Below are 27,778 nucleotides of genomic sequence, written 5' to 3'. Positions count from 1 at the left end.
TAGTGGCACTTTGGTTTGACTTTATTTAAATGGCCTTGCCCATATCCTCAAGACTTTCGGGTCAACAGATCTACTACATGCTAAAGAATAAGGCAATGGCAGGGTTAGGTCTGAGGAGCAAAACATTCTCTTAGTCCTTAGCACAGGTCAGATCAGAAATAAACATTCAGACCTTCTTAGAATCAATCAGAAGGTAAATAAAAAATCTTCACCTCTGCTATCTGTCCTAGTAGGATACACAGGCTATTGCTGTTGTCCAATAAGTCTAAATTGGGTAGTGATAGAATCAGATTTTGAATTGGAGGGGACATCAGATGCCCCAGTTTTACAGATGATGAAACTGAGAGCTAGAGAGCTTAGGACACACAGGTAGTAAATGACAAAGCAAGGATTATAAAGAAGATTTCTGATACCAAAGTCATTGTTCTTGGGTTAGACTAACTTCTTAAAGGGAGGATGGGGGAAGAGAAAGAAGAATGAATGGTCAAACCAACCATAGTAGCTAGGTGATCTAGTGGGTGGCTGTGGGAACTGTAAGACAAGGTCAAGTGAATTTCCCCATCATGACCACGCTGACCCACTTCAAAGTGATAAGCTTTCTTGGTATTTGGGCAAAAAGTACAGCATACACCAATAAGTCAATAGGGTAATTTTGTCCTCCCAAAGCAAGTGCAATTCTGAGCTATCAAAATTGCTTCTTCAGTTGCCAATAATAACCCTCAGTAAATCATAGCTTTCAACCAATTCTCTTGGTAGAGTTCGTTGGTTGCATTAGAGGAGACGTCCATTGCTGTACAATTTCCTTCTTTTTTTCTCTACATGTGCTCCAGTCCACAGCCGCTTCCATAGTCTTCTCTCTAATACCTCTGCTGAGAATGTGATACTTTGCCCCCCCATAAAACTCCAAAGCTGGGCACAGATTTCCTCACTGGTATGTAGGAACAGTGTTCTATTGAGAAGGAATTATGCAAAGGTGGGATGTCTAATGTTAAACCTAGTAGAGTTAGTAAAAATGATGATAATCACTCTTTTATTATAAGAAATTTTCCAGGGCATAGGAGAATTCACAGGACATCAGAATAAGATATGTAGCAATAGGAATAGCAGGGTGGCATAGAAGGCAATAACCTGTGCTTAAAGTCATAAAGATAGAAATTCAAATTCCATTACATATAATTATTTAGCAATGTGACCCTGAGCAAATAAATTAGCATCTTTCATCTTTGGTTTCTCTTCATTTTCTTTCTTTCCCTTTCTGTCCTTCCCTTTCCTCTCCCTCTCTATCCTCCCCCTTTTTTCCTGATTCTCTTTCTCTCTCTGATGCTTCTTTGATGCAGGTTAGACATTCTTTTATGGATTCTTTTTTTATGAGTTCCTCATCTATAAGCTAAGAGAAGAGACTTCTCTTCTTATCCTGTCACTGAGGCATGAGGCTCAAGCTGTCTACTGGCTTCTTCAAGTTCCGCACAGCTTGTTATTATCTCACAAGGACTCAGCTCCCAACGGGATGAAGTTTGTTTCCAAGGGAGGCTTTCCAGATTTCATTATTTATCCCCTCAAAGTAAGATAATATCAGAATTTTCTGACTATGATCAGATCATGGGATTACTTTTTGGGATATACCTGAGAAGAGTAGGATGGGGGAGTGGCTTTTCTGATCTCAAAGGAAGAATCTCATGATTGAAATTTGAGAATCTTTGAATTTTTGGTAGGATTATATGAAAAATCATATTGAAAAAGTCGTATTTACATCTCATGGGCTTCCCAGAAAAAACATGGAAGGTCAACATATTCTTATCCCAAATTTTCAAATGAAAAAAAAAAGGCACAGAGAGTTTAAATGACTTGCCTAAGATCATACAGCAAGTTAGTGGAAGAGCTGAGACTATTCTATCATACTGCCCATGTATGAGCCCTCGATATCATTTAATCCTAAAATTTAACATGACTTCTTAACCCTTCAAAAATCCATTTCTTAAGCTCTCTTTGTACCTTGGTGTAATTTCTTTTTTTTAAAAAAAAATTTTATTCATTGTGTGGTTTCTTGAACTGTACATGTTCTCTCTCTCTCTCTCTCTCTCTCTCTCTCTCTCTCACACACACACACACACACACACATACACACAATCATCTCATTGCTAAGTGCCCATTATGAGCTTCTCCAAACTTTGCCTTGTTTATTGTTGGACTACATATATGCACCATTCAACCCCTATTCTTGTTATTGCAAGAGCACAGCCTCCAAGATCCCATGTCACCTTCCAACACGAGGAGGACTTTAGTGAAAGTAATTTCTCTTAAACCAGTAATGCACAATCCATCTCTACTGAACAGATTCCTGCCACAGATCATACTTGCCCCATCTTTTCTGCATGGCTTAGAGGCAGAGAGTCCTCATAGTCAGGAGGAAAGAAGAAAGGATGGAAGGAAATACAGAGGCTTAGGAGTTGTCTCTTGATGGCATCTCTCTCTTCCTTTGATCTGAATATCAGCATACCCAGCTCGTATCAGATCAGAATGCTAAGGTGATAGTGATGAGGTACATGGAATGAATTCTCCTCTAATGAGCTCAGGGCAGAGGCTGGAAGTCAGGGGGAATGACAGTATAAAAAATGTAGATGGTAAAATGTGTGAGCAGTTTTTTCTGCCCAGATGAACCTGAGCAAAAGTGAAAGCTCTGACATGTTGATGGATTAAGCAATTATAGGGTATGAAGAGGAGGACCCCTCCCACCTGCCCACCCACACCACAGGTGATAAACCTCACAGTCAATCCCCAAACTCAAAAAATACTGGGTCAGCCAAAATATTTCATCTCAGGGTTTGGATGGACTGCCAGTGACCCAGGTCCCCCTGCCCCAGTTCTTTTAAAATTAGACAAATACCCTTCTATTCCTACACCATTGCTGGGGTCTAATTCACTTGGGATTTTCCCTGGGCTCTAATGCAAATACATAGCAAAACCACCTTAAAACTGGTTATGGGAATAAAAGTGATATAAAATCAAAATATATTGATACAAATTAAACCTCACCCCACAATTTTTTAACACAGGTTTCCCTTCCTGCTGGATCTCCTCCCCCACCTATTTGCCAAGGTAAGATTTCCCTTATTCTTTTTTTCACTCAACCTATTCTGGCATAAAAAGATAGCAAGGCTAACATCTCATCTGAACCGTTCTAGTATAATTATGGTTAACATTTACATAGCATGTTAAAGTTTGAAAATCCCTTTATATCTGTTGTCTCATGTAATCCTCACAACAACCCTATGAAGTAGGAACTATTATTAGCATCATTTTATAGATGAATTAACTGAGGCTGAGAGTAATTAAGCAAATTACCCAGAGTCACATAGCTAATGAGTATCTGAAGCATGATTTGGACTCAGGTCTTCCTATCTCCAAGCCCAACCCTGCACCACCCAGGAGAAGGTTATCTCCTTTAAATGATTTAGAATGATTCTTTTTGGCCTCAGGGTGTCATCATGATCATGACATGATTATCATCATAGCTACTATTTATATTCAATTTACATCTTTTATTTCATCTCTTCCTATTTTTTTTCCCATTTTATACATGAAAAAACTGAGACTGATACTGGCTAAGTGACTGTTCTATAAAACTGGACAAGCATTGGCCCAGAATATTGGCCCTTGACAAAAATCATAAAAAATATCTTTGGAGCCCATGGTCTTCTGTTTTTTATATTCCTTCCCCTCTCCCTATCACAGCTCATTTATGTTTTCCACTGTCACCTCCTCTTTCCTTTCTCCCCAATAACACTTGCTCTTAGGTAAGGCTTTGCAATCAGTTATTTATATCTTCCTATCAACTGAATTTATAGTGTGTCCTCTCTCAAAGGTGCATGCACTTTATAGATTCTGGTATCTCATTATGCAACAAGGGACTTACTCCCTTTGAAAAAAGTTAAAGGCCTGTGACTAAAGAATTTTTCTTTGGCAGGGTTGGGGTGGTAGTTGGTTGAAGTGAAAGTGAGGAGACTGAACTTGAAATTATACTCCTTAGGTTGATTGCCTACTCATGTAAAAAAAAAGAAAACTGACTTAATAAGTGGATATAAGGCACTGGGTCTGATTTGTTTTTGTCTGGTCTCTTTTGCCCCAATTCTTAGCTGTCAGCATTCTCAAAGAAATCATAAAGGTGAACAAAAACAATTTAGATGAGAAGCTGCCTTGTAGAACTAATGACAGGAGGTCAATGTAGTAATTATATACAGGGTTTATAGCAGTGTGAGATTACAAAGAATAATTTTAAGTTTGGGTGGCACAGGCCTAGAAATGCATAGGCAAGAATTCCTGAGCCTCTGCCATAATATGTCCCAACCATTCCATGAGCTGCTGCCATTGAAGGAATGACAGTGAGCATGTGGGATAGACTGTGGTGGAGGGGAGGGTGAGAAAGCTTGCCTTTGAGAATATACTGTAGGCCATAGGCAACTGATTCTCTGTTGCTTCCAGAAAGCAGTCTGGGAAGCCTATCTAGTGTGATTTCATCATTTTTATTCAGTAATGAACAGAAGTGAGATCATAATATCCAGATTTAGAGTTGGCCATATTTGAATTACTCAAGTCGCTGAAAGTAAAAATTATATATATATATACATATATATATATATATGTATGTATGTATGTATGTATGTATGTATGTATGTATGTATGTATACAGTGAAGTTGTAGTATGAAGAGCTGTAATCTGAAGCTGTGAGTTTTGATCTCTGCTCTGCTACTTACTAGAAACTGAATCTTGCCTTTTAACTGAAGAATCTCACTTTCTTGACTGGTAAAATGAGAGAAACACTTTAAGTCTGTTGGAAAGAACCCTAGAGTAAGCTTCAGGAAACTTGGGTTGCAGCCTTGGCGCTGCTATTGACTGACTGTGGGAGCTAGGTGAAACACCTCCCTGCCTGGGCCCTCACTTTCCTCATCTAATGTGAAAGAGTTAGATTGGATGATCTCAGAGACTCCTTCAGTTTTAACATGAAATATTTCTAGGATATTCTGCCAGCAGCGGCATAGAAAATCATGCTGGACTCAGAGACAAGAGATTTGTGTTTTAATAACCCTTTGCCACGTTACTTTGGGTAAATTACCAAACCCTCTGCATCAATGGTTTTCTCATGTACAAAATTATGGTCTTGAACTAGAAAGCATCCTTGGGGTCTTCTGGCACTCAAAGTCTATCCTTCTTTTGAAAGGGTTTTATATATTCCATGACTCAGGTTATACCGACTGCCTGACTTCATTATTGGAAAGAGAGCAGTGAAAGGAGAAGCAGTGAAGACATCCTCTAAGAGAGGCCAGTTAGTTGTTTGTCCCTGGAGCTCAGCCACAATGGGTCTCTGCCAGGTTTGTAGTAATCTAAAAGTAGCCAAGCTGTCCTCTTGGGCAGGCTCATTCTTCGCCTAGTCACAATCTACTGTCTGATTTCAGACAGTGTAGCCAAAACACATACACTGACAACCATTTCTCTGCTCCTTTGAAAACACACTTTGCTACTAGAAAGCATGATAGGACTCAGAGCAAAGGAATGGAAAGGGCACTAACTAGAATTGGGGGAGGGCCTGTGTTTGACTTATGTAATTTATGTAATCTTGAGAATGTTGTTCACTGTCTTTGGGCCTCAGTTTCCCTAAGAGATGTGGAGGTTCACTAGATAATCTCCAATGTGTCTTCCGTTTCTAAACCTTGGTTCCTATGATGCAGGATTCTAGGGAAATCTGATGAATGAGTTGGATCCGGTAAGGGGGCTGTATGGGATTATTACTTCTAAGCCTCCCCAGTAACAATTCCCCAGAGGTAGGTCACTCAGCACAAGCATGGGAAACAAATTCTGCAGTGGATCAAGTCATTCACAATTTCAGGGAGTATTGGGGGGCACAGTTCTTAACCAGAGGGAATGCACTGGGAACATTTTGAGTCAAAACACTGGATTCTATGAGAAACAGCTATAGCTTCCTGGGGAGAAAACTTTCCTATCTCCAGATATCAAAGTGCGACCCATGGCTTAAACCCGTAAAGAATGTAGGTTCTTTCTGTTAAGACAGTTGCCATCTATTGTAGGCAGAACAATGCACTTGGAGGGAGCTCAGAAAGAATGAATTCTACCTTTACTTCTTTCATTAACTAGGTGGTGTACTAGATAGGGTGTGGGATTTCAGAGTCAGGAAGATCTGAATTTGAATCCTGATTTATCCATTTATGTGACCCTGGGTAATTCATTTAACTGCTCCCAAGTTCATTTTCCCCATCTGTAAACAGGGGATAATAATAGCACCTACTATTCAAGGATCTTGTGAGGAACAAATGAGATAACCATATGTGAAATGCTTTGAAAACTTTAAGGTCTTCCATAAATGTTAGCTACTACTACTACTATTATTAATTATTACCTGTGTCACCTTAGGCAAGTCACTGAACTTTATGCAACCTTTGTTTCCTCATCTGTAAAATAAAATCCAACTGCTCTCCAAGGCCCCTCCCATGTGATTCTCTTTTCTTTTTAAAAGTGATTAAGTGAAAGTTCCTGGCAAAGATTTGATAAATTAGATCTCTCTTCCTTCTTTGCAGAAGGGGAAGGTGGGGAAAGGAGGGGAGGTGTGGTACTTTGGAAATGAAATATTACATATCTTGTCAAAGATGGTTGGATTTGCTGAACTGTTTTTTTCCTCTTTTTGTGATTTATTATGAGAAATGCTTCTCTAGGTAGAAAACTGGGGAGAAACATGTTTGAAAATTGAATAATTCAGAAATAGAATATATCAGTAAAGCTTTTAAAAATAAGTGGTTTAGCAAAAGTTGAGGGAAAAGTCCTTCATCTAGCAAAAGGCCATGTGCATAGTAGGTTCTCAATATATATTAACTGAACTATTTTGAGCAGAAAATACATTTCCCTAGCTGTTTGAGAAAGCTTTCTTTTTCCCCCCTGGGAGAAAAGCCTCAGAGAGTCTAGAAAAAACATTTTTATTTAGCAAACATATGGCTGTCTCTAGAAGGCCATATCAGTGTTGCAAACCTCAGTAGACAAACAATTCTGAATCCACCTCTGCCCAAAGTCCTATTTCCTCCACTCAGACACAGCTCTTCCAAAAGTAACATCTTCAATTTTTTGACTTCTCCAAAACCAAAATGGAATAAAACTCCCAAATAATTTTCAATTTCATTCTACTTCATCTTTCCCTTTTCCTCAGGAATCTCATTTCTTACAATCTTCTTTTTTAGTGCTCTAAGAATCTCTAATTCACCTATCTTTGGGAAACTGGTCAAAAGATGTGGAAAGGGGGAACTGGTTTTTACTGAGCCTCCAGCAAGGACAGAAATGGTTTGATTTGCAAAATAGCAGTGACACACAAGACCCAGGTGCCAACCACACAGCTGTTCCCTCAGTTACTCACAGTTCAACAGTGTTCCGAGGAATGTCTGTAGGAATCTCGGTCACCTTGCTTTCTTGGCAGATGAACACCCTGTCAGAACAGTGGCAGATTCGATGATGACATCCTGAGCCTGAGCCCAGGAAAACTAGAAAGGAGATCCAGAGGAAGGCCATGTTTATCTCTCCATCCACCTAATGTCTTGAAGATTTGTAGTTAGCCTTTGCAGGTTTCAATGGCTCAGCATAACTTCCTTAAAAACAAAACAAAACAACTGAAAGAAAAGCTGCCTTGAGAGCTGATTTAGGTTGTGTGACCCTTGAAGGGATGAATATTTCTTGTTGCCAGTTTCAGTTCCTGGGCTTTGCTACTATGTGCTAGCAGTGGTTTGAGGGGTAAGATAAGCTCCTTGCTTATCCCTTACTTTGTTTAAAGGTTCTATACCAGCTTGATCCCAAGGAAGTAAGCAAATAGAACCTTGAGGAATGTCTGAAATAGTTTGCATATTTGCCATGTGGAAATTTTCTTCTCTGTGACTATTCCCTCTTTTTCCTAACTCATAGACCATTTGACTTGGAAGAGACCATGAAGTTTAAACTTCTTTTACATATAAGGAAACTGAGACAAAGAAAGGTGATGTGAGCTCTCTAAGGTCATGCAAAGAATTATTGGTAAAGCTAGTTTAAAAACCCAGGACTCCTGTGTCTCAGGCTCTATACAGAGTGGCCATTATTGAAGCGCTCCAAAGGTGTACAGAGTAGAGAGCCAACTTTCAGCTTTGTATACTAATAAGAAAGGGGCAGGGAGTCATTGACTACTGTGATTCCAGGCCTTGCTTTAGCTTTTGTCTCCAAACTTTTCCTGAATTTCATCTGGTATGAACTTATAGCACTGATGAATGGTTTGACCTTTCTGAGTCTCTGCTTCAGTGAAGATACTAATATCCAAAGATAGTGCCTTAAAGATAGACAAAGTGACTGCCCCACTTTCTGAATAACCATTTGGAGACATTGTGTGTTCACTCACTGAGCTTATTCTGGATGAGATATGCTTTCTGACAAGAGACCCAACTTTGGGCTCATGAAAAAAAAGGTTCAGGCTCAGAGGAAAGAATGGCACCAATGAGAGAGGATCAGGCTTTTCTCTCACTCTCTGGCTTGTTACACCTCCATCCCAGAATAGAACACAGGACAATTTTGAAAATAAAGCCAAGGGATGGCCCATGTGTATGGACTCCCCAAAACAGATGAATAAGCACTCCACTATAAAAGTACTAAGGTATAAGGCAACCACCTATTCTTCCTTAAAAGAATGTTTTAAGACAAATATACTCATATATGCAAGCTTACAAAAGATTAAAACATGAAACAACAACCCATTTTTCTTATGATACTCTTCGGGGATATTGATTCTTACAAACATTAGAACTTAAAAAGCTTTATGGGACTACCAAACCATTATTTCACTTTCATCTCTGACCTTCATTGTCTATGTAATTCATAACTGTAGATCTCTTGGCAAATTATATTTTGGCTTGGACTTTCTTTGTCCTTTTATTGGTAGCATCCTCCTAGCAATGGAGGTAGTCTCCTCTGAGTAGTTGTTACAAAAATCACCTTCTTCTGGAGAACCAGGTCCTGGATCCAGGAGTTCTCAGCTTCTCAAATTCATCAAATTGCCATCAAGGCTAGAAACAATTTATCTCAGAATCACTGTTAAGTTACCTATACTAAGGAAAAGAAACAAAGCAGAAGAGGCAGTTAGGAATTTGAGGTCCAATCTAGGGCTTGTCTAGTCCAGGACCTGTGCTCACTGCCATGTATATGTCATTACATTGTTTCCAGGGAAGGAGGAGAGACAATTACCTTGATGGAAATTGGAGTAGAAGGTCTACTGAGTTCCATGTGATGCATTCAAAGGAAGAAACAGAGAAAACAAGAAAATGTGAAGTCATTCTTCTTAAAATTGATCTCACTTTTTTTTAGGTAGATTCAGATATAAACAGTCCTGGGACAAGTCATGAACTTGCTATAATTTATTTAGATTTAAGGTTCTATGAACAAATAAACAAAATAACAGCTTTTGATAGCTTAATTAAAGTACTAGAATGTAAGCTCATCCTCTCTGGCCTCACCAAAAGCATTCTCTGGTATAATGTTGATAGCCCAGAGGACAACAAGGATCATATGCACCTCCTATTCACACATGACTTTAAACTCTTTGCTAGATCTCTATATTCTCAATGTTTTCTCAAGATATAAAACTTAGAGATTGTGAATATTTTTTATATACTCATCTCCTAAAATGGTATTCTTCAGTTTTTATGACTCAATCTCTTGCCTAAGCAATTGTGGTCAATAACTCAATTTATGATGATGGTCTAATTCTGATTTATTTGTTGACTTTTCTAGGATATTTTGAGGTCAGTTTTTGTAGCATGGGGATTTGTCCATCTGACAGTCCATCAAAGATACTGAATTTCTGAAATATAATTCTATTTCCTCCCTCCTCCTCCACCTCAGTCATATTTTTCTAGGTTTTTTGCTAGGTACTAAATTATTACATCATGCAGTGATGTGTTATAAAGTTTCTACTATTTCATTAACTGATCTACACAAAACATTAATTTTAGGCTCCTTAAATCTAACCCTTTCGTAACTTCTTGTGGCAGTGATTTAGTCCTGAATTAACATCACAAATAGTTCTATCTGGAAGGTAAATAAATGATTACATTTGACAAAGCTAACAGTGCATATATGTTATAAGTCTTTACTTTTGCAGAATGAAGTAGTACCCACTTATTCAGGTTTTTATATTTCCTGGATATACATTAAAAATTTTACACTTACTGATTCCAATGGTACTTTGATGTCATTGGAGAAATATTTCATGAAATGCATTATTTAGTGTGTTTTTCAGCTGAAAATGTTTAGCTTGATATATTTAACATACACATTAAGTAATTAATACATATTAATAAAATAATTATGTATCAATATAATAATTATCATTGGTGTCTCCCTGTCTGGAACTGACATATAATTAGAAAGTGCAGTCCATTCCTCACTTGCTACTTCTAGCTTCCACAGTCACATTGGTTGTCTGACTCCCCTGAAGGTCTCCTTCTCTTTCCCTCCTTTCTCCCTCCCCTTTATTTTTTTTACCTTTTTTTCTATTAGATTATAAGCACCCTGAGAGTAGATGCTGTCTTGCTTTTGTGTCTTCAGTGATCACCAAAATGCTTGTCATGTAAAAAGACTTAATAAATGCTCTATCTAATAAAATACTTTGGTGTGATTCCTTATAGTATACTCAGTTGCCTTTGGGAAAAATTTTAATAGATTTATAATTAGGTAGAACTATAACGGACTTCTACTTTCTCCATTTCTCTTTCCTCCCTAGCATGTATCCCATTGGATAAACTAGAATCCTTCCCAAAAAGAGCAGGCCACTATTATTCAATATTGTAGTGGAAATGTTAGTTATATCACTAAGACAATAAAAACAAATAGAAGGAATAAAAATAGGCAATGAATAAATAAAACTATCAATTTTTCCACAGATGATATAATGCTATACTTCAGGAACCCTAGAAAATCAACTGAAAAACTAGCTGAAACAACTTTAGCAAAGTTGTAGGATATATGCTAAATCCATATAAATCGTCAGTATTTCTATATGTTATCAACAAAACCCATCACGAAGACATAGAAAGGAAAATTCCATTTAAAATAACTGCAGACAACATGAAATGCTTGGGAATCTATCTGCCAAGATGATGCAAACAATATGAACATAGTTATAAGATGTTTTTTCAGGCAAATAAAGACAGATGTTAAGAACTGGAGAAATATTAATTGCCCATGGACAGGCTGAGCCAACATTACAAAAAGGACAATTCTAGCTACTTTAATTGACTTATTCAATGCCATACCAATCAAACTACCAAAGAATTATAAAGTTAGAAAAACATAAAAACAATTTATCTGGAAGAACAAAAGATCAAGAATACCAAGGTAATCAATTTTAAAAAATGAAGAAAGATGGACTTGTAGTATCAGATTTCAAATTTTATTACAAAGTGGAAATCACCAAAACAATCTGGTACTGGCTAAGAAATAGAGTGGTAGGTGAGTGGAATAGATCAGTACACAATTGTTGTGTTTGTCCTTCATTGCTGAAGAAGACCATGATGACATGACTTGTGCTTTGTATTGAGTGAGGGAGGGCTGTGCAGGTCACCAGCCTCACCTCTCCTCCAGAGACATCTGAATCCAGTGACCAGATATTCATCAGAATGACTGGAGATGACCCAGGATGCACTGGGAGACCTTGGTCCATTTAGGTCAAGGTCTAGTCAGGTATTCATTTAGGATGAGGTAATGTCCATTCAGCGAATAGGCCTGTTTAAGAAGGGAATGGCCCCTTTAATGAGGCAAAGAAACTTAAAGATATCAGCCTAGAAGGGAAACAGCAACAGTTACTATTGATAATCACTCTGAAGCCAGGAGGGTCCAGAAGAGAGCCCTTAGGCAGCGGCCTAGTGTTGTCCAATGCATGAGCTTCAGCAAGGTAAAGGAAAGGAAAGGAAAGGAAGGGAAAGGAAGGGAAAGGAAAGGACAGGAAAGGAAAGGAAAGGACAGGAAAAGAAAGGACAAGAAAGGAAAGGAAAGGAAAGGAAAGGAAAGGAAAGGAAAGGAAAGGAAAGGAAAGGAAAGGAAAGGAAAGGAAAGGAAAGGAAAGGGAAGGAATCTGGTCAGTAAAACCCAAGTTCACTGGGCATCTTCTGGCCATCCAAATTTACCTTTCTTTACAGAGGAGAAGGAAGGGGAGAGGGAGACACACGAGTAAAGGACTAATTTGGTAAGCCTCAAGGCCACATGTGGCTTTAAGTGCAGTCTTTGAATGAATCCAAACTTCACAGAACAAATGATTTACTCAAAGTTTCCTCACCTCTGATAGACATAAAAGGGTGATATCATCATTAAATTAGGGGACCATGGAAAAATTTACCTGCCAGACCTGTGGAGAAAAGAAGAATTTATGACCAAAGAAGAGATACACAGTACCATGGGAAGAAAAATGAGTAACTTTGATTACATGAAATTACATTTTTCAAACAAACAAAACCAATGTAACAAAAATTAGAAGGAAATCAGGAAACTGGATAAAATATAGCAAGTTTCTGTTACAAAAGCCTCATTTCTCAAATACATAGGGAACTGAGCCAAATTTATAAAAAACAAAATCAATTTCCAATTGATAAAGTCAAAAGATATAAACACGCAGTTTTCAGAAGAAATAAAAACTATCAATAGTTACGTGAAAAAATGCTCTAAATTACTATTGACTATAAAGAAATAGAAATTAAATCAACTCTGGGGTACCACCTCATACCTATCAGATTGGCTAATTTGACAGAAAAGGAAAATGATATATACCAGAGAGATGTAGAAAAATAGAGACACTAATGAGCTGTTGGTGGAGTTGTAAACTAGTCCAATCATTCTAGAGAACAATTTGGAAGTATGTTTATAGGAGTATAAAACTATACATAAACTTTGACTCAGTAATACCACTACTAGGTCTGTATCCCAAAGAAATCAAAGAAAAAAGGAAGGAATTTATATGTTCAAAATATTTATAGCCATTTTTTTTTTGTGGTGGCAAAGAATTGGAAATTAAGAAATGCTAGTCAATTGAGGAATGACTAAAAAGTTGTGGTATATGATTGTGATGGAATATTATTGTGCCATAGGAAATGATGAGTATTGTGGTTTCAGAAAAATCTGGGAAAACCTATATGAACTGGTACAAAATGAATGAACAGAACCAGGAGAATATTGTACACAGTAACAGCAATAATGTAAGGATGATCAGTTTTGAAAGACTTAGCTTCTTTCATCAAGACAATGAGCCAAGACAATTCCAAAGGACCCATCCACCTTCAGAGAGAGAACTGATGAACTCTGAGTGCAAATTGAAGCATACTTTTTTCACTTTATTTTATAAATGAATGTTAAAACTAACGAAATAAAATGTACTCCATGTCCTCTCCTTTTTCCTGTCCTCTTAAAGTTGTCCTTAGCTTGGGCTATTGGTTTATATTCATTCCTTTCATCTAATTTTTAAAAAGTTGTTTTAAGGATATATCCCTTTGATAGAAGTACTGGAATCTTTCTTGGTTTCCTGTCTCTTCCAATGTCTGACAATGAGAAACATATAGGAACTTTATCTTTTTAAAAAGAGTCTCTTCCCACTCATTTCAGCTTTCAAGTTTAGGAGTTATCTCTAGGATCTTATAGAAAGAATCAGATTTCTACCATCTTAAATCTGTACACAATATGTTACCTAATGACAAAATAATTGATGATTTATTTTAGGCAATGTATTAGATAAAATCTTAGTATCAATATCCCAAAAAAAGAATATCCCTGCAAAGGAACATATCAGAAATAGTCTACTCTAAAAGTGAGCTTGAGGAAGTATAATATGAATACTTATGAACTCCTCTTCTTTTTAGTTCAGTCTTAAAAATATCCTAATTGGAGTATCATGATTCTCATCTGGACTATCAGTTTCCACACTCTCCCTTCTCCAATTCATCCTTCATACACATTTTACAACAAACAAATATGATCAAGTCATATATTTGATTAGAAATATCCAATGGCATCCTTTTGCCGGAGGGATAGAACCGTACTTAGCCCAATATAGAAACTATTCACAAGAGGGCACTTGCCTACTTCTCTAGTCATGTTTCTTATCATCACGTACGCTATATTTCTAGGCAAAATGGCCTTTTACCTGTTTGCTAAACTTCACATTCCATATCTTCTTTTTATCCCATCCTATTGTCCCCTATTCCTGAAAAATCCTATCTACTTATCTGTACCTTGGAATCCTCAACACTTGGCAACATGTAGCTCTTGAATTCCCCACCAAGCACCAAGGAAAGCCTTTTCTGATCCCTCTAGTTACTTGTAAAAGGGTGAGTTTGAATTGATTCAATAAGTCACCCAACTGCCCCACTCCATAAAGTAACCAACTTTATATATAACTATGCTATTCCCTGATATTTATAGGGATGTTATTCATATAAATATATAGGGAATATATTTATATTAATAGGGATGCAATTCCCTGATAAATTAAACAAATGAGAATATAGCTCAATTTAATCAATAAACAAGAAGTGTGAATTAGGTGTGAAGAAGACGTACATTTGTAGCATCAATCATTCAAAAGCATTTCAGCTAAGTCAGTTTATTCAGATTGGTTTAAAAACACTCTCTTTATGGGGATTGTTTAAAATTATGATTTGAGGAATCTCTTTAATGGGTACTCACAAATGCAAAAAAAAAAAAAACAAACCAAAAAATAAACCCAAATATTTGTCCCAAATGAGTATCACATGTGTAGTATCCAGGAGTAGGGTATCTGAGTATCTGGAGGACAAGAGGAGTGAGCATTCTAGTGAAACCCTAAAAGGGAATCAAAACCTTGAGAGGGAATCATTTGTTGGGTAGAAAAAGAGCCCTGACATCCTTGTCCTCGATCTTGTTATCTTCTCCCCATATTTGGTTGGAGCAATACCTTGTGGAGCAGTACCTTCATAAGCACCATAGGATCTTGGCTTTTTAATTAGTGTCCAGCAGCTGAAGGCAGTATCTATCTATTCCAGGAGCCAAGGACAAATTAAACATATTGAGAAAAGGCAGCAAAAGTCTCTACAAGAAGAGTAACATAAAAACTGCATGGTCATCTCCGGTAGTCCTGATCTATATTTTGCCACTGGTCCCTAATGGTTCCTGAGGAGAAAGTGAGGCTGGTGACCTTGCACAGCCCTCCCTCACTTAAATCTAATTCACTTAAAAGGCATGGCATCATCTTCCTGATGCCATGTTCCTCTTCAAGAATGAAGGAAAAACAATAACAACGAGCATGAAAGCTACACTACAGTGAAGTATAACTTTTTGAAGACTTTCAACAATGAGGAGGTGTAAATTATCCCTTTGCCACACCTACTCCCTAAGCTGGAGCCCACTTTGCCTTGGACTTTGTAAATAATGGTGGGAAAGGATGTCATGGACCTTTGGGTGAGAGCTAATTGTCTTACTGACTAATTGTTAACTTAATAAATGTTTATTGATTGATTGAATGAAACAATAATCATAGGTAGAAGGAAGTCAGTGAGGGCTTATGAACTATAGCATTAAAAATCACTGCTCTCACTCCCTATCCCAAACCTCCATGTTACCTCTAGACCCCCAAGGGAAGATGTAGCCACTTAAGCCCTGGAAACCCAACCTTACAGTGTGAACGGAGGCCAAGATGACATCTTTATATCATATACTACATCTGGGACACTCATTTGGGATAAATATTGGATCTTTTGCATTTGAGGGTACCCTTTAGAGAGATTCTTCACCTGACATTTTTGTTTCAAGTTTGGTTTTGTTCAGTTTTTGTTTGTGGCTATCCTTATGTTTAGAATTTTTTCTTTATTTTTCTTTAGACTAGAACTGTTTATTAATCAGTTTTCCAGTATGTTTCCTTATAGGTGACTAATTCTTTTGTGATTTCTTTTGCTTGCTTGAACGCTTATGTACTATAAGATCTGATATATTACTATACATAACATAAATATTGCAGCTAATACGAGAAGCGTGGATTTTGTATTACTAAAATATTAGCACCTAGCTGTTCACCCAGAACACAAAGAATTTTTATGACATATTATAAATGTTCATATTTTTCTTTTACTTTTAATCTGTTCTGTAGTGTTTGCTCAGTTTGTAACATCAGTTCAGACAGCTTGTCTGAGATTATTTTGGATGACAACTATATAAGATAAAGTTCCCCTGCTGACCTAAAAATCTCCAGTAATTAACCCTACATACTTAGTCATATTTTAGGAACATAAGCCTCTTTGAGGAATTTTTTGATAAATTTTAATCATGTTATTCTGTTTGTCATAGTAAAGGGTAAGAAACTTCACTTGGATTATCCTTGAAACAGCAAAGATTAATTGAACTTTTTGGTATAGGGACCACAAGAAATTCACCTTGACCTCCAAAGAGATGACCATGGTATAAGGACTCTTGGAGTGATTTTGATGTACCTTGTTTAGAAAACAACACCTAGAAATTTTGTTTAGAGCCTTTGTATCTGTCCTTCATGGCCCATGACATCAAGATGATAACATGACTTTCAGTTGATTTTGACTTGAGTAAGGAAGAGCTGTGCAAGTTCACCAACCTTACTTTATTCACCTGAGCCATTTGGGTCCAGTGGCCTGATATTCATCAGGATAAGCGGAGATGGCCCAGGTTGCAATGTGAGACCCTGGCCCTTTCAGGCTAAGATCTTGTCACATTCTCACTTTGAGTGAGATAAACCCATTCAATGAATAGGTTTCTTTAAGTTGGTTGTTGTCCTTCCTTTTCAAAGAGGACCAAAGTGACATCACCATGATAAAGTGAAGTTTCGGTGTGTCCTACTGTGACTGATCAGACCAATATGAGCTTGGAATGCTCTACCACAGGTTGAGCACAGATAGTCCATGTGAATATTTGGGGTGGACACTCCAAGTTTGTTCATCCTACATTTACTTTGTGCTGTCTCAGTTTTGCTTTGCTTGCAGAGCACAGCACCTTTCTGATGTGGGCATATCATGCTGAGTGATCCTGTGCCAGTGTCTCCCATGTTGCACAATTAAATCCAAAGTTCTTGAGAGAGACCTTGAGAGTGTCCTTGTATCGCTTCTTCTGACCACCATGTGATCACCTGCCCCATGTCAGTTTTCCATGAAATAGTTCTTTTGGCAAACATACATTTTACGTTTGAATAATGTGGCTGGGCCATCAGAGCTGTGCTCTCTGAAGCATAGTTTGAATGCTTGACAGTTGAGCTCGAGCAAGGACAACAGTGTCTGATATCTTATCCTGCCATGTGATCCTCAGAATCTTCCTAAGACAGTTCAAATGGAAACATTTCAGTTTCCTGGCACAGCGCTGGTAGACAGTCCATGTTTCACAGGCATACAACAATGAGGTCTGCACCATGGCTCTGTAGATCTTCAGTTTGGTAGTCAGCCTAATAGTGGTATTTCCCACCTGCATAGTGGTATTCCCCACCTGCTGAGGTAATCAAGCCAGGGTTGGGTAAGCAGACAATGTTTAGGGCACCTTTTCTAATCCCCTGTCTCATACCAGGAAGTAAGCAGTATGATCCCTAAAAGACTGCTCAGACACCTAGGGGGCTGCCAAGTCCCACTGCTGCTTCCAGTGAGAAATGACCCTATGGCCTGGGCTGCCTGTGTGCAGGGTTGTGACTACAGCTCCCAGGGTATCTGTACCTGCTTCTTCATCACTTGCCTGTTGCCACAGGACTTTGAGACATAATAGTAAAATGGTATGGGTGATATCTTCTGATTCATGTGTAAATTGGATTTAAGTGAGGCAGAGTTACATGAAATTGTCATTCTCCTCCAGAGTCATAGTCCAATGGCATGGTAGAGTCAAGATGCCTGCTGATGACTCAGGCTGCAGTGGATGACCTTGGCATCTTTGGTGTCTAACCAAGCTAAAAGCGCTCCACATTACCTGCTTCAATTGCCTTTGTTGCCATTGGAAGAAATTGTCCTCATCTGCCCATTCCACCAGAGAAAGTCTTCACATGCTTGGGGTAGACAGCCCCCTAACTCACCAATGGGTTTAAGACCGCTTGTTTACCCTTAGCCTGGTTTGATCCATCTGCCAAAAGGGTTTAGTGGAGTGTGGGCATCGTGCATGTCTTAGAGTCACAGGTGAGAGTTGGGTGGAACAGGTGAACACCAAAGATGGAAAGAGCCATGAAAAGAACTCAGCAGCCATCACACCAAAGGTACTGGTCCTCCCTGAACACATCAAAACAAACAAAAAAATCAAACTGGGAGGGGAAGACCCTCAGGGTTCCTGGATAAAAGAGAAACAATTACAATTTAGCAATTACAATCACTCTGTGCTAGGTGGGTGGGGACTTGTTGTCCAGTCTATGAGCTCCAGAGTGAAATGGGTTTAAGGCTTGATCTTTGAGCAAGAAAAGTAGCCAGTAAACCCAAAGGAAAAAAAGGCAGCTTTTGGCCATGGAGTGTATCTTCACCAGAGGACAGGACAAGACAGGAGAGGAGAAAGAAAAAATGCAAACATTGATGTTGAGGGTGTTAGTCCCCAGGATTGGACTTCATCTGTGTAAACCCAGAAATCTTGGGGACAGGTGAAGCCTGGGTTGCAGGCTTGTTGAGGTCAGGGGCTGCTTTTGTTTTTTTCCTTTCTACATCAGGTGGCTGAGAGGCAGAAAGAGAGAACACCAGCTTCACAGCCATGAAGACCTGGGTTCAAGTCGTGCTTTTGATGCTTCCTAGCCATGGTCTGTGGGCAAGACACCTAATTTTAAAGTATCTGTTTAACTCGCCAAGACAGAGAAGGTGGTGAATTGCATTAGTAAAGGGAATGCCTCTACTAATGATATCAATGTATAGCTTCTCAAAGGTATGGTTACCTTGCAGCTGCTCTCCCAGAAATTCTTAGAAAGGAGGGAGATTGGCAGGTGATTCTTCACAAATCAAGGAGATGTCATCTTTTCTAAACTCTCTGTAGCTGGGAAAAGTCCACTTGATACATACAGAAATTAGATTTTCCCCTAGAAATTTCTACCATCTTGTTTTAACTGATGGCTTTCCTGCAACTTTCCATAAAGGATTATCTACTTTGAAAGACTAATCCAATCTCTAATAATCTTGTGCTGGGAAAGGTTGGAAAGGAATCCCCTCCCCACCCATTTCCTTCTTTACTGTGTCAACTCACCAGAGGATCACTGAAAACAGAGGCTACAGCTGAATGAAAGGCATGATTTTGTCTTAGAAAACCTATGCACATTAAAGGGAAGCCCCTTTAATAGTCAAAGAACTACCATATCTTAAAATTACGGAAAATGTTTTTGCTTATAGCATTGTCCCCACTAATACGACCCTTCTTGGGCAATATGGAGTAGCGGACAGAACACTATATTTGGAATCAGAAATACCTGAGTTTATGTTTCCTGGCTGTGTAACACTGGGCAAGTTGAAAATATCTCTTGGTTTTAGAAAACTCTATGGCTGCACAACTCTGTGGAAACCAGTCTTAGAGCCTTTATGTCCTATGAGAATCACTATAAAAGTAGTATCCACCCTCTGGGGCAGATACCTTCTTGCTAGTGATAGTGAGAATTGAATATGAAAGAGCACTTGCTATGAATAATGCTCTCCATTACCAAAAATTTTGAGATGCTTCATACAGAAACAAACATACAGTAGCCTTGTGTGTAATAACCACAAAGACCTCAGCTATTGGGGTAAATATTCATTACTAGAAATCAATTTGGCAGAAGTTGGGTAGAGATCAGAATTTTATACCATACATAAAGAAAAACCCCAAGTAGATGTATGACTTATCCATGAAAGGTGACATCATAAGCAAATTAGGGTAGTAAGGATGAAATTACTTTTCAGATATATGAATGAGGAAGAGCTCATGATCAAGCAAGTGATAAAGAGGATAACAAGATAAAGTAAAAATGTGGATAATATAAAATTTTAAACGTTTTGCACAAACAAATCTAATGCAGTTAAAATGAAAAGAGAAATGTCTCTGGGAAAAATATGTTTGCAGTAATTTTCTTTGATAAGAGTCTTAACCTAAGGTATGTAAGCAATTGGTTCAAATTTATAAGCCTAAGAGCTATGCCACAATTAATAAATGGTCAAAAATATGAAAAGAAAGTTTTCAAAGGAAGCTATTAATAACCAATGTAAAAAAAAATGCTCCAGTTACTAATAATTTGAGAAATGCAAGTCAAAGTAACTCTTTCTACCTCATACACATCAAAGTGGCAAAAATGACAAAAGAGGAAAATGATAAGTGTTGGCAAGATTGCTAGAAAACAGGTAAGCTAATACATTGTTGGTGGAGCTATGGTCCAGTCATTTTGGAAAGTCCTTTGGAAGTATCCCCCCAAAATTATTAAACTATTCACCCAACTGTATTACTACTAGACCTGTACCCCCAAAGAGATCAAAGAAAGAAGAAAACCATATATTTTAAAAAAAGAATAAAGTTATTCTTTCATAGTAGCCCCACACTAGAAAATAAGATAAGACCCACCCATTGGGTAATGGCTAGACAAATTGTGGTATATAAATATAATATGATATTATTATTCTATTATAAATCACAAAATGAAAAATCTCAGAGGAAACTGGGAACATCTCTATGATCTCTTGCAGAGTGAAGTGAGCCAAACTAGGGAGAACATTTTGCACATTGATGATGGTATTATAGAGAAAAAACAACTTTGAAGGACTTTAGAACTTTTAATAATGTAATAATGAGCCATACATCCAGAGGACTGAAAAGGTAAGGGTCTTAAGTTACCTAATCACATATATATGTATCTATATATATCTATATCTATATCTATATGTATATATGTAATCATAGCCACCATGGGAAACTTGTTTTGCTGGATTATGTGTATTTGTTGTAAGGATTTAAAAAAAAATTCTATGGAGATGGACAGTAAAAGGGAGAGATAATGAACCCTTGCAAAAATAAGTAAATAAAAATTTAAAAAAATCCTATATTTTACCTACTTATTAGTGGACATCCCCACAATTACAAGTTCCTAGACAGTGAGAGCTCTTTAATTTTAATTTTTGTATTTTCCATGTCTAGAGCAGTGCCTGTAACCAGTGGACATTTAATTTTTTTAATTGAATTGAATTGGTACCCAGAAACCAATTCCATTGGTAACTAGTCTTGATGTTGTGATAAGTCAGAGAAAGTGGTATTGTGTAAAGTATGCTGGGCTTGGAATGAGTAGAGATCTAAGTCCGAATCCTATATATCCCTAGTGCTTAGCACAGTACCAGGGACATATTAGGTGCTTAATAAATGTTTATTGACTGCCTATTCAGTACTTAATAGCTTTGTGGGCATGGGTGGGTAGGAGTGGGTCACTAACCTTTATGTCCCTCAGCTCCCTCATTGACAAAATGATGCTAATACACATAGTACTCATTTACCAAGATGTTGTTATGACTAAACGAGACAGAATTTATACAAAGTACTTTGGAAAGCTTCAAGTTTCATATAATGTTCATTATTATTGTTGTTGCTGCCATCATTGTTAATGTTGGAGTCATTTCAGAATAGTTCTCTGTACAGGTAGACTATCAGGTGGTTAGTACACAGGTAAAAACAAAACAAAATCAGAAGAAATGTAAAGACAAAAAGGCAACGTATGTGATTGTAGAAGCTCCTCCCTGACTTATTGAAAGAAGTTGCTGAATTATTTAAAAAAAAAAGAAAAAAAGTAAAGCTCTTGACTCTGAGTACCACTATTTTTAGAGATCTTTGACCACTGCAAGACAGTTGCCATAACATTGGCAAGAGCCTAGAGACTGACCCAACTAGCAAATACTTTTTTTCCTTGCTAAGTGAAGAGATATGTTAGGGATTTAGATCGCAAGGTCTTTTGGAAATAAACATTAGTTGGGATGATGATGGAAATCTGAAGAGTATCACTCCATGAAACAAGAGAAAAATGGTCAAGGAGAAACAAACCAGTAGGCAGCTTGGCCTGAGACCCAAATAATCCTAATCATCTCATGCTTTATTGGATCAAACTGAAAGAGGGACAATAAACATGAAATATCACAGAATTAAAGAGAAGTTAGAGTTTGTTAGCATAATGTCCATAACATAGCAAGTGCTTAATGAAAGCTTGGTAATTGATTGATCTCTTCTCAACATCTGTGGTAGTCAAATAATGATATTTGAACTTTACCACCTCATCACCCTTTGTACTGTGTCAGGACAGAAGGAACACCTAAGGATTTGAGCCACAAACCTGACAATATACACATAAGAGATATCCATAGTAAATATAACACAATTTTAAAAATGGGCAGGTATTTAATTTTAAGATATCTGAAAAAAGAGAGAATGATAAAAGAAACAAAAATATCATGACTGCTATTATTTCAAAGACAAAAACAATGACAATTACAAAATACATGCAATCAGGCTTGCATTTATGCTACTGGCTCATAAGATTAATTTCTCATCTAAATACAATTTTTATGAGAATCTATACACACATTGTTACTATCCTTCATGAAAATATGAGAAAAAAAACCAAACTGACTTTGCAAAGTATTTTCTATAGCAGAGCACATCACATTAAAAACAAAAACAAAAACAAAACTAGACTGAGGGGAATAGAGATTGCAAGACAAATAAAAAATGATTAGGCAGAACAAGGAATTGTCCTAAAGGTTCTATCAAAGCGTCTCATCTATTTGATGGATCTGTAATCTTACTGATGTAGCTCTTAGATCCCTTAATACTCTTAAAAATTATTGAGGACCCCAAGAGCTTTTTATGTGAATTATATCTATCAGCACTTATGGTATTATCAATAGAGCAAAAAAACCTTATTTGATAACTAATTTAAAAATAAAAAACATTACATGCTAACATAAAAAACATGTTTATGAAAAAGAAATACATTTTCCAAAAAACAAAAAAATTGAGTGGCATTGTTTTGCATATTTTAGCAAGTATTTTTAATGACTGGCTTAACAGAAGACAGTTGGAGTCTAATATCTACTTCTTCATTCAACTTATTGTGACATGTTTTGATTAAAATATATGAAGAAAAACTAGGCCCATGTTGATATGTAGTTGCAAAAGGTCAGAGTATTTTAACATGTAAATAATGTCTTGATATTATTACAGAAATAGCTCTGACCTTGTGTAATGGTAATTTAAATGGGAAGCTCTTTCTCATCCATTATAGGTCCATGTGATCTGTCTGGATCACATGGAAGTCTGAGTCACATGAGACCCTGTGGTGGGAGGAGTTTGGTGAACAAGTGGAGCAGGAAGTGAGTCAGAGCAGACAGAGCTGGGAGAGAGAGGACAGGCAGCAGCAAGCATGAGTGAAAGAGCTTGTTTGTGATTTTGTTTAAGAGAGGCTATTTGTGATTTATTAAAGGGAACTGGTTTGTGGGAAGCCTAATAGAGGGGAGGCTTGGAGATAGTAGTGCCCCCTGCATTATTACTGTGTATAGATTTCTTTGTTCCTATGATGGCTTTGGTTTTCTGGTGTTGGGTTTTGGCTTTTTGGTGTTTGAATAAATGTTTTGGTTCTGTCCTCCATGTGGAAAGTCTGTAATTTTTTGCAATTCCGACCTGTGCTGGGATATTTATAGCCACTGTAGGTGCTTGAATATCACACTGGTGCTACACCTTGCAGATCTTCTGAAAGGGTCTCTGAAACCCCCCACCCCAGGGTTTATGAACCACATTTTAAAAACCACTAATATAGAGTCTGTCTCCAACTCAACCCATTCTTGACTTTTCATCCTATTGCAATTCTTTTCCATGTTCTCCTGAAACTCTTCCATCAAACTGGCACATTTTTCTGTATTTCTTTTGTCTTTGCCTCAATACCAATGGAGCCAATGGGATATGTTCTTCATCCCTTACTCTTCTTGCTCCATGACTGATCCATCTCATTTTTCTAACCATACACTTCTCTGGTAATGTCCTTTATTCCACATCTGCAGAAGTCTTCATGATAAATATGATGTATCCTACTCATGGTCCCTGTTCTCTCCATTGCCATTGAGGTGTCTTTAAACTAATTTTTCAGAGATTGATACTTCATCATTCACAGCCACAAAGCATCCCTAGAAGAATGTTGTGATCAAGGGATGAAAACTTGCTATCACAAAGATTATTCAAAAGTATCTGGTACACACAAACTTAGAACCTTTATAAACAAACAAAATGGTCCCAATTCCCTTTATCCCAATGTTTTTACTAAGCATGTATTTTTATACTAACCAAAGATGAAAAAGAGATAGAATCTGAGCTCTTTTACAATCATGGAATATAAGGGTTGAAAATACTTTGAGAAGTTATTTAATTTGTTCTCCTGTGTGTGGGGAGGTGGGTGTGGCTAATCATATTTGGAGGAGGTTAGGCTAGATGATCCATAAGGCCTCTTTCAGGTCATTCTATGATTATGATATTTTGAAATTTCCACTGATCTTGTGCAGATGAAGGATTTGTAAGTTGTGATGAAATAAAAAAAGAGTTTCTGGATAATTAATAGCAAATGTATAAATCAGACTAATAATCAATAAATTGAAGGTCAGTGGTTTCTCTGTGGCAATGAAAAAAAAGACAAGAAGAGCCTGAAACTTTAAATAATCCTTAAAAAATGGAAATCAACCTTGATTGGTGAATATTTAACGAGAAAGTGGGATGGACATTTTCAGCTTTTCCTGCTAAAAACATGACGATCTATGAGATTCAGTTACCTCAGGCAATCTGGACAGGGAATGAATCCATCTCCATCTAGATCAATCTGGTTGATTTTCTTCTTCTTCAGCTGAGTCACCCTAAACTATAATGGAGGAATACAAGGACAGGGGTTCATTTCCTCAGGATAAAAACTAGTCCTTACTGGATTCTCTTTGCACTCTAAACAGAAGTAAAGTCTCCTAGTTGGGTGGATTAGAGTTAATCTCAATCATCCATGTCTTTCAGGTGTAAAAGCCTGGATCCTAATTTAATAATTGGTTAATAATACAATAGAAACTAATTTCTCTCAAACCCTTATTCATTCTTTAATTTTCATTGTAACATCTCTTAAGATTCTTTCCCTCTCCTGCTTGTACTATGATATTCAGGATATTACAAACTGGATAACCATAACTGCACGTGCTTCTTCCTCCTCCTCCTCTTCCTTCTTCTCCTTCTCCTTTTTCTATGAGGTAAAGGGATCTTTGAAGGTCATGACTGAAGTGCAGCTATGATTTTTCATATCTACTCCTATGTATCCATGTCAGGGAGGGGCTTCTTATGTGAGGAAATGACTGCATCTGCCCAAGCTTTACCAAAAGTATTACAAGTGGTGCCCCCAAGTTCCAGCATTGAAATAGGATACCCACAGGCAATTCCAGGTACAAAAATTGCTGGATGAGAAAGGGAAGCTGCTGTAAAAAATGTGGTTATAAAAGTCAAGCAGGAGGAGATTAGGGGTACTGAACCTGAATGGATTGCCTTATTACTTGGGCTTTCACTCCTGAGAGAATGTGTAGAATACAAAATTACTCGGCTCGCCAATCAGACTCTCTCTCCTACTAGCTTCATTACCTTACATTCCCATCACTGAGTCTTGTCTGACCTTCCTTTTCTGGTTTTTCAGTATATCTGCTCTGCTTCGTCAATTTCTTCCTTTTAGCAGAAGTGGCCTCCTCTCACCTTTCACTTCTCGATGTCTTCTCCAAAAATTTCTGAAAGAATAAATAAATCCTTGGCCAGGATACCTTTGACACTATTTGTCTCAGGTTGGGGGCTAGATCGTATGACTTCTCAAGGTGTCTTCTAGCTCTCTGATTTCAAGAGACTGGAGTTTTATGAATACATAATATGCAAGAGGAAGCAGCGCTACTAAAAATTCTCCTTCAGACCATGTCTATGCAACAGAGAACAGATCCCAAATAAGTTTATCTAAATACTGCCTTGTAGAATAAAAGTTAGCTTTCACTGGTATCCAAGAAATTTTTTTACCTGAGGATAGATTCAAATGGATCAGTTATTAAAAGTGACTTGCAAATGAATTTGGAACAGAAAATTCACTTCAAAATTCTTGGTTCTGATATTGGAAAAAAAAGTCATGTAATCTCTTTGGACTGCCTTTTCCTCATCAAATGAGAGAGTTGGACTAGCTGAATTGATTAACTGAAACATTTATTAATTATTATAATAGAGGATCTTGAATATATCTTCGCATTCTAATTAGCATGATCCTTTGTTCCCCTCATTTACCTTCTTTTTATTCTTATTAATTTATTTTGAACTTAAACACACAATAAAAAAAGAAAAAGAAATGTATTATAAACTTAGATACAGAATAAGAAAAGAAAAGTATTGCCACATGCACAGCAGAACATAAGAGAAGATTAAAAATATACAACAATAAATGTTCCTTTCAAGAAGTCCATATAATAAATACTACACGCTGTATTCAGAGCTGTCCATCTTTGCTTCCCTGTAAGTTTTCTTTTGCTCTCTGCTGTTCACTTTTTACTCTGTCCTTCCTCCCCCTTCCTCCCTCCCTCCCCCAAGAAGACTACAATTAATCATGGATGTATGTAAATGTGTGTATACACATATGCATACTATATATGTATATATACACATAAATGTATATATAAGCATGTGTGTACACGCACACACATATGTATAGTCCTCTAAATAAATATATACATACATACATATATACCCACATACATACACATATACTTATTTATAATCATGCTCATATATAGATATATACATTCATATGCGTCTATGTAAGACCATACTATTCCTGTTTGTCCTGTTTCTCCGAGTGTGGATAACATCTTCCTTGATAAATCCGAGTCTTTCCCTATTTTTCTAAGTCTACAACTCATCATTTCCTAGACCACAGCAATAGTCCAATCATATACTATCTAGTAATTTTAAGTTGTCTGAAACAATATTGATTAATATGACTGACATATAATGTAGTATCTATTTTTCTCTGTTAATTAAATCTATTTTAGCTTTAACTTTTCCTCAGATCATTATTACTATACATGCTTTTTTCTAGTAAATTCTACTCCTGATCTTTATTTTATGTTTGTGTGTATCTCTTATTCTCTATCCCTTCTGAATCCTCTACTTTACTTCTACCCACTACCCTACCCTCCCACTACTTAACCTACCCTGCCTCTGAACATCCCTCCCTTATCCTCCCCCTACTCTTTCCCTTTACCCTCTTGCTTCTATCTGAATTTAGAAGACTTTTATAGTCTTCTAAATATATACATTATTCCCTCTTTATCCCATTCTCATTAATCTAGACGCACTGCTATACACCCCTTATTCTATTCCTTCATCCTCTTATTTCTTTATATATTTAGAAGACTTATTCCCTTCTAAGTGTATATATTGTTCTCTTTTTAATCTAGATCTGATGTGAGTAGGGTTCCCTTATCCTCTCCCTCTTCCCTATCCTCTTGGCCTTCTTTCTTTCTGAATTTTATATGTGCACCTTGAGGGAAGAGACTGCTTTTTCTTCCTTTTTATCTATAGATGTTGCAAATTATCTGGCTAATCAAGTCAATAAACATTACTTAAGCACCTACTTGGTCCTTAAGGAATTGTGCTAAGGAGTGTGTGTGTGTGCTTGTATGTGCATGTGTGTGCATGTGTGTGCTCATCCTTCCTTGCTGAAGAAGACTATGCCATCATAGAAATGAT

General features: G+C 37.3%; 1 protein-coding gene and 1 long non-coding RNA gene across 4 annotated transcripts in view; one reads left to right on the top strand and one right to left on the bottom strand.

Annotated features, from left to right (window-relative positions):
• Positions 1 to 7,764, bottom strand: part of FSHR (follicle stimulating hormone receptor) — a 235,669-nt gene extending 227,905 nt beyond the window's left edge. The window contains exon 1 of one of the 2 annotated variants that reach the window (XM_072635612.1): positions 7,413 to 7,764. In XM_072635612.1, the coding sequence (XP_072491713.1) occupies positions 7,413 to 7,564 (152 nt within the window). In that variant the 5' untranslated portion in view covers positions 7,565 to 7,764. The remainder of the gene's footprint in view (positions 1 to 7,412) is intronic. The other variant, XM_072635613.1, reaches the window with a different exon arrangement.
• Positions 1 to 27,778, top strand: part of LOC140521026 (uncharacterized) — a 109,441-nt gene that overhangs the window by 5,726 nt on the left and 75,937 nt on the right. Inside the window, exons 2-3 of one of the 2 annotated variants that reach the window (XR_011972756.1) lie at positions 3,054 to 3,096; positions 20,698 to 20,827. This is a non-coding gene — a long non-coding RNA (uncharacterized lncRNA). Of the gene's footprint in view, positions 1 to 3,053; positions 3,097 to 20,697; positions 20,828 to 27,778 lie in introns of those variants that run through there. The other variant, XR_011972757.1, reaches the window with a different exon arrangement.

This window comes from Notamacropus eugenii, chromosome 1 (genome assembly GCF_028372415.1).
Source record: "Notamacropus eugenii isolate mMacEug1 chromosome 1, mMacEug1.pri_v2, whole genome shotgun sequence".
Taxonomy (NCBI): domain Eukaryota; kingdom Metazoa; phylum Chordata; class Mammalia; order Diprotodontia; family Macropodidae; genus Notamacropus; species Notamacropus eugenii.
This window is presented reverse-complemented; position numbering and strand designations above follow the sequence as displayed.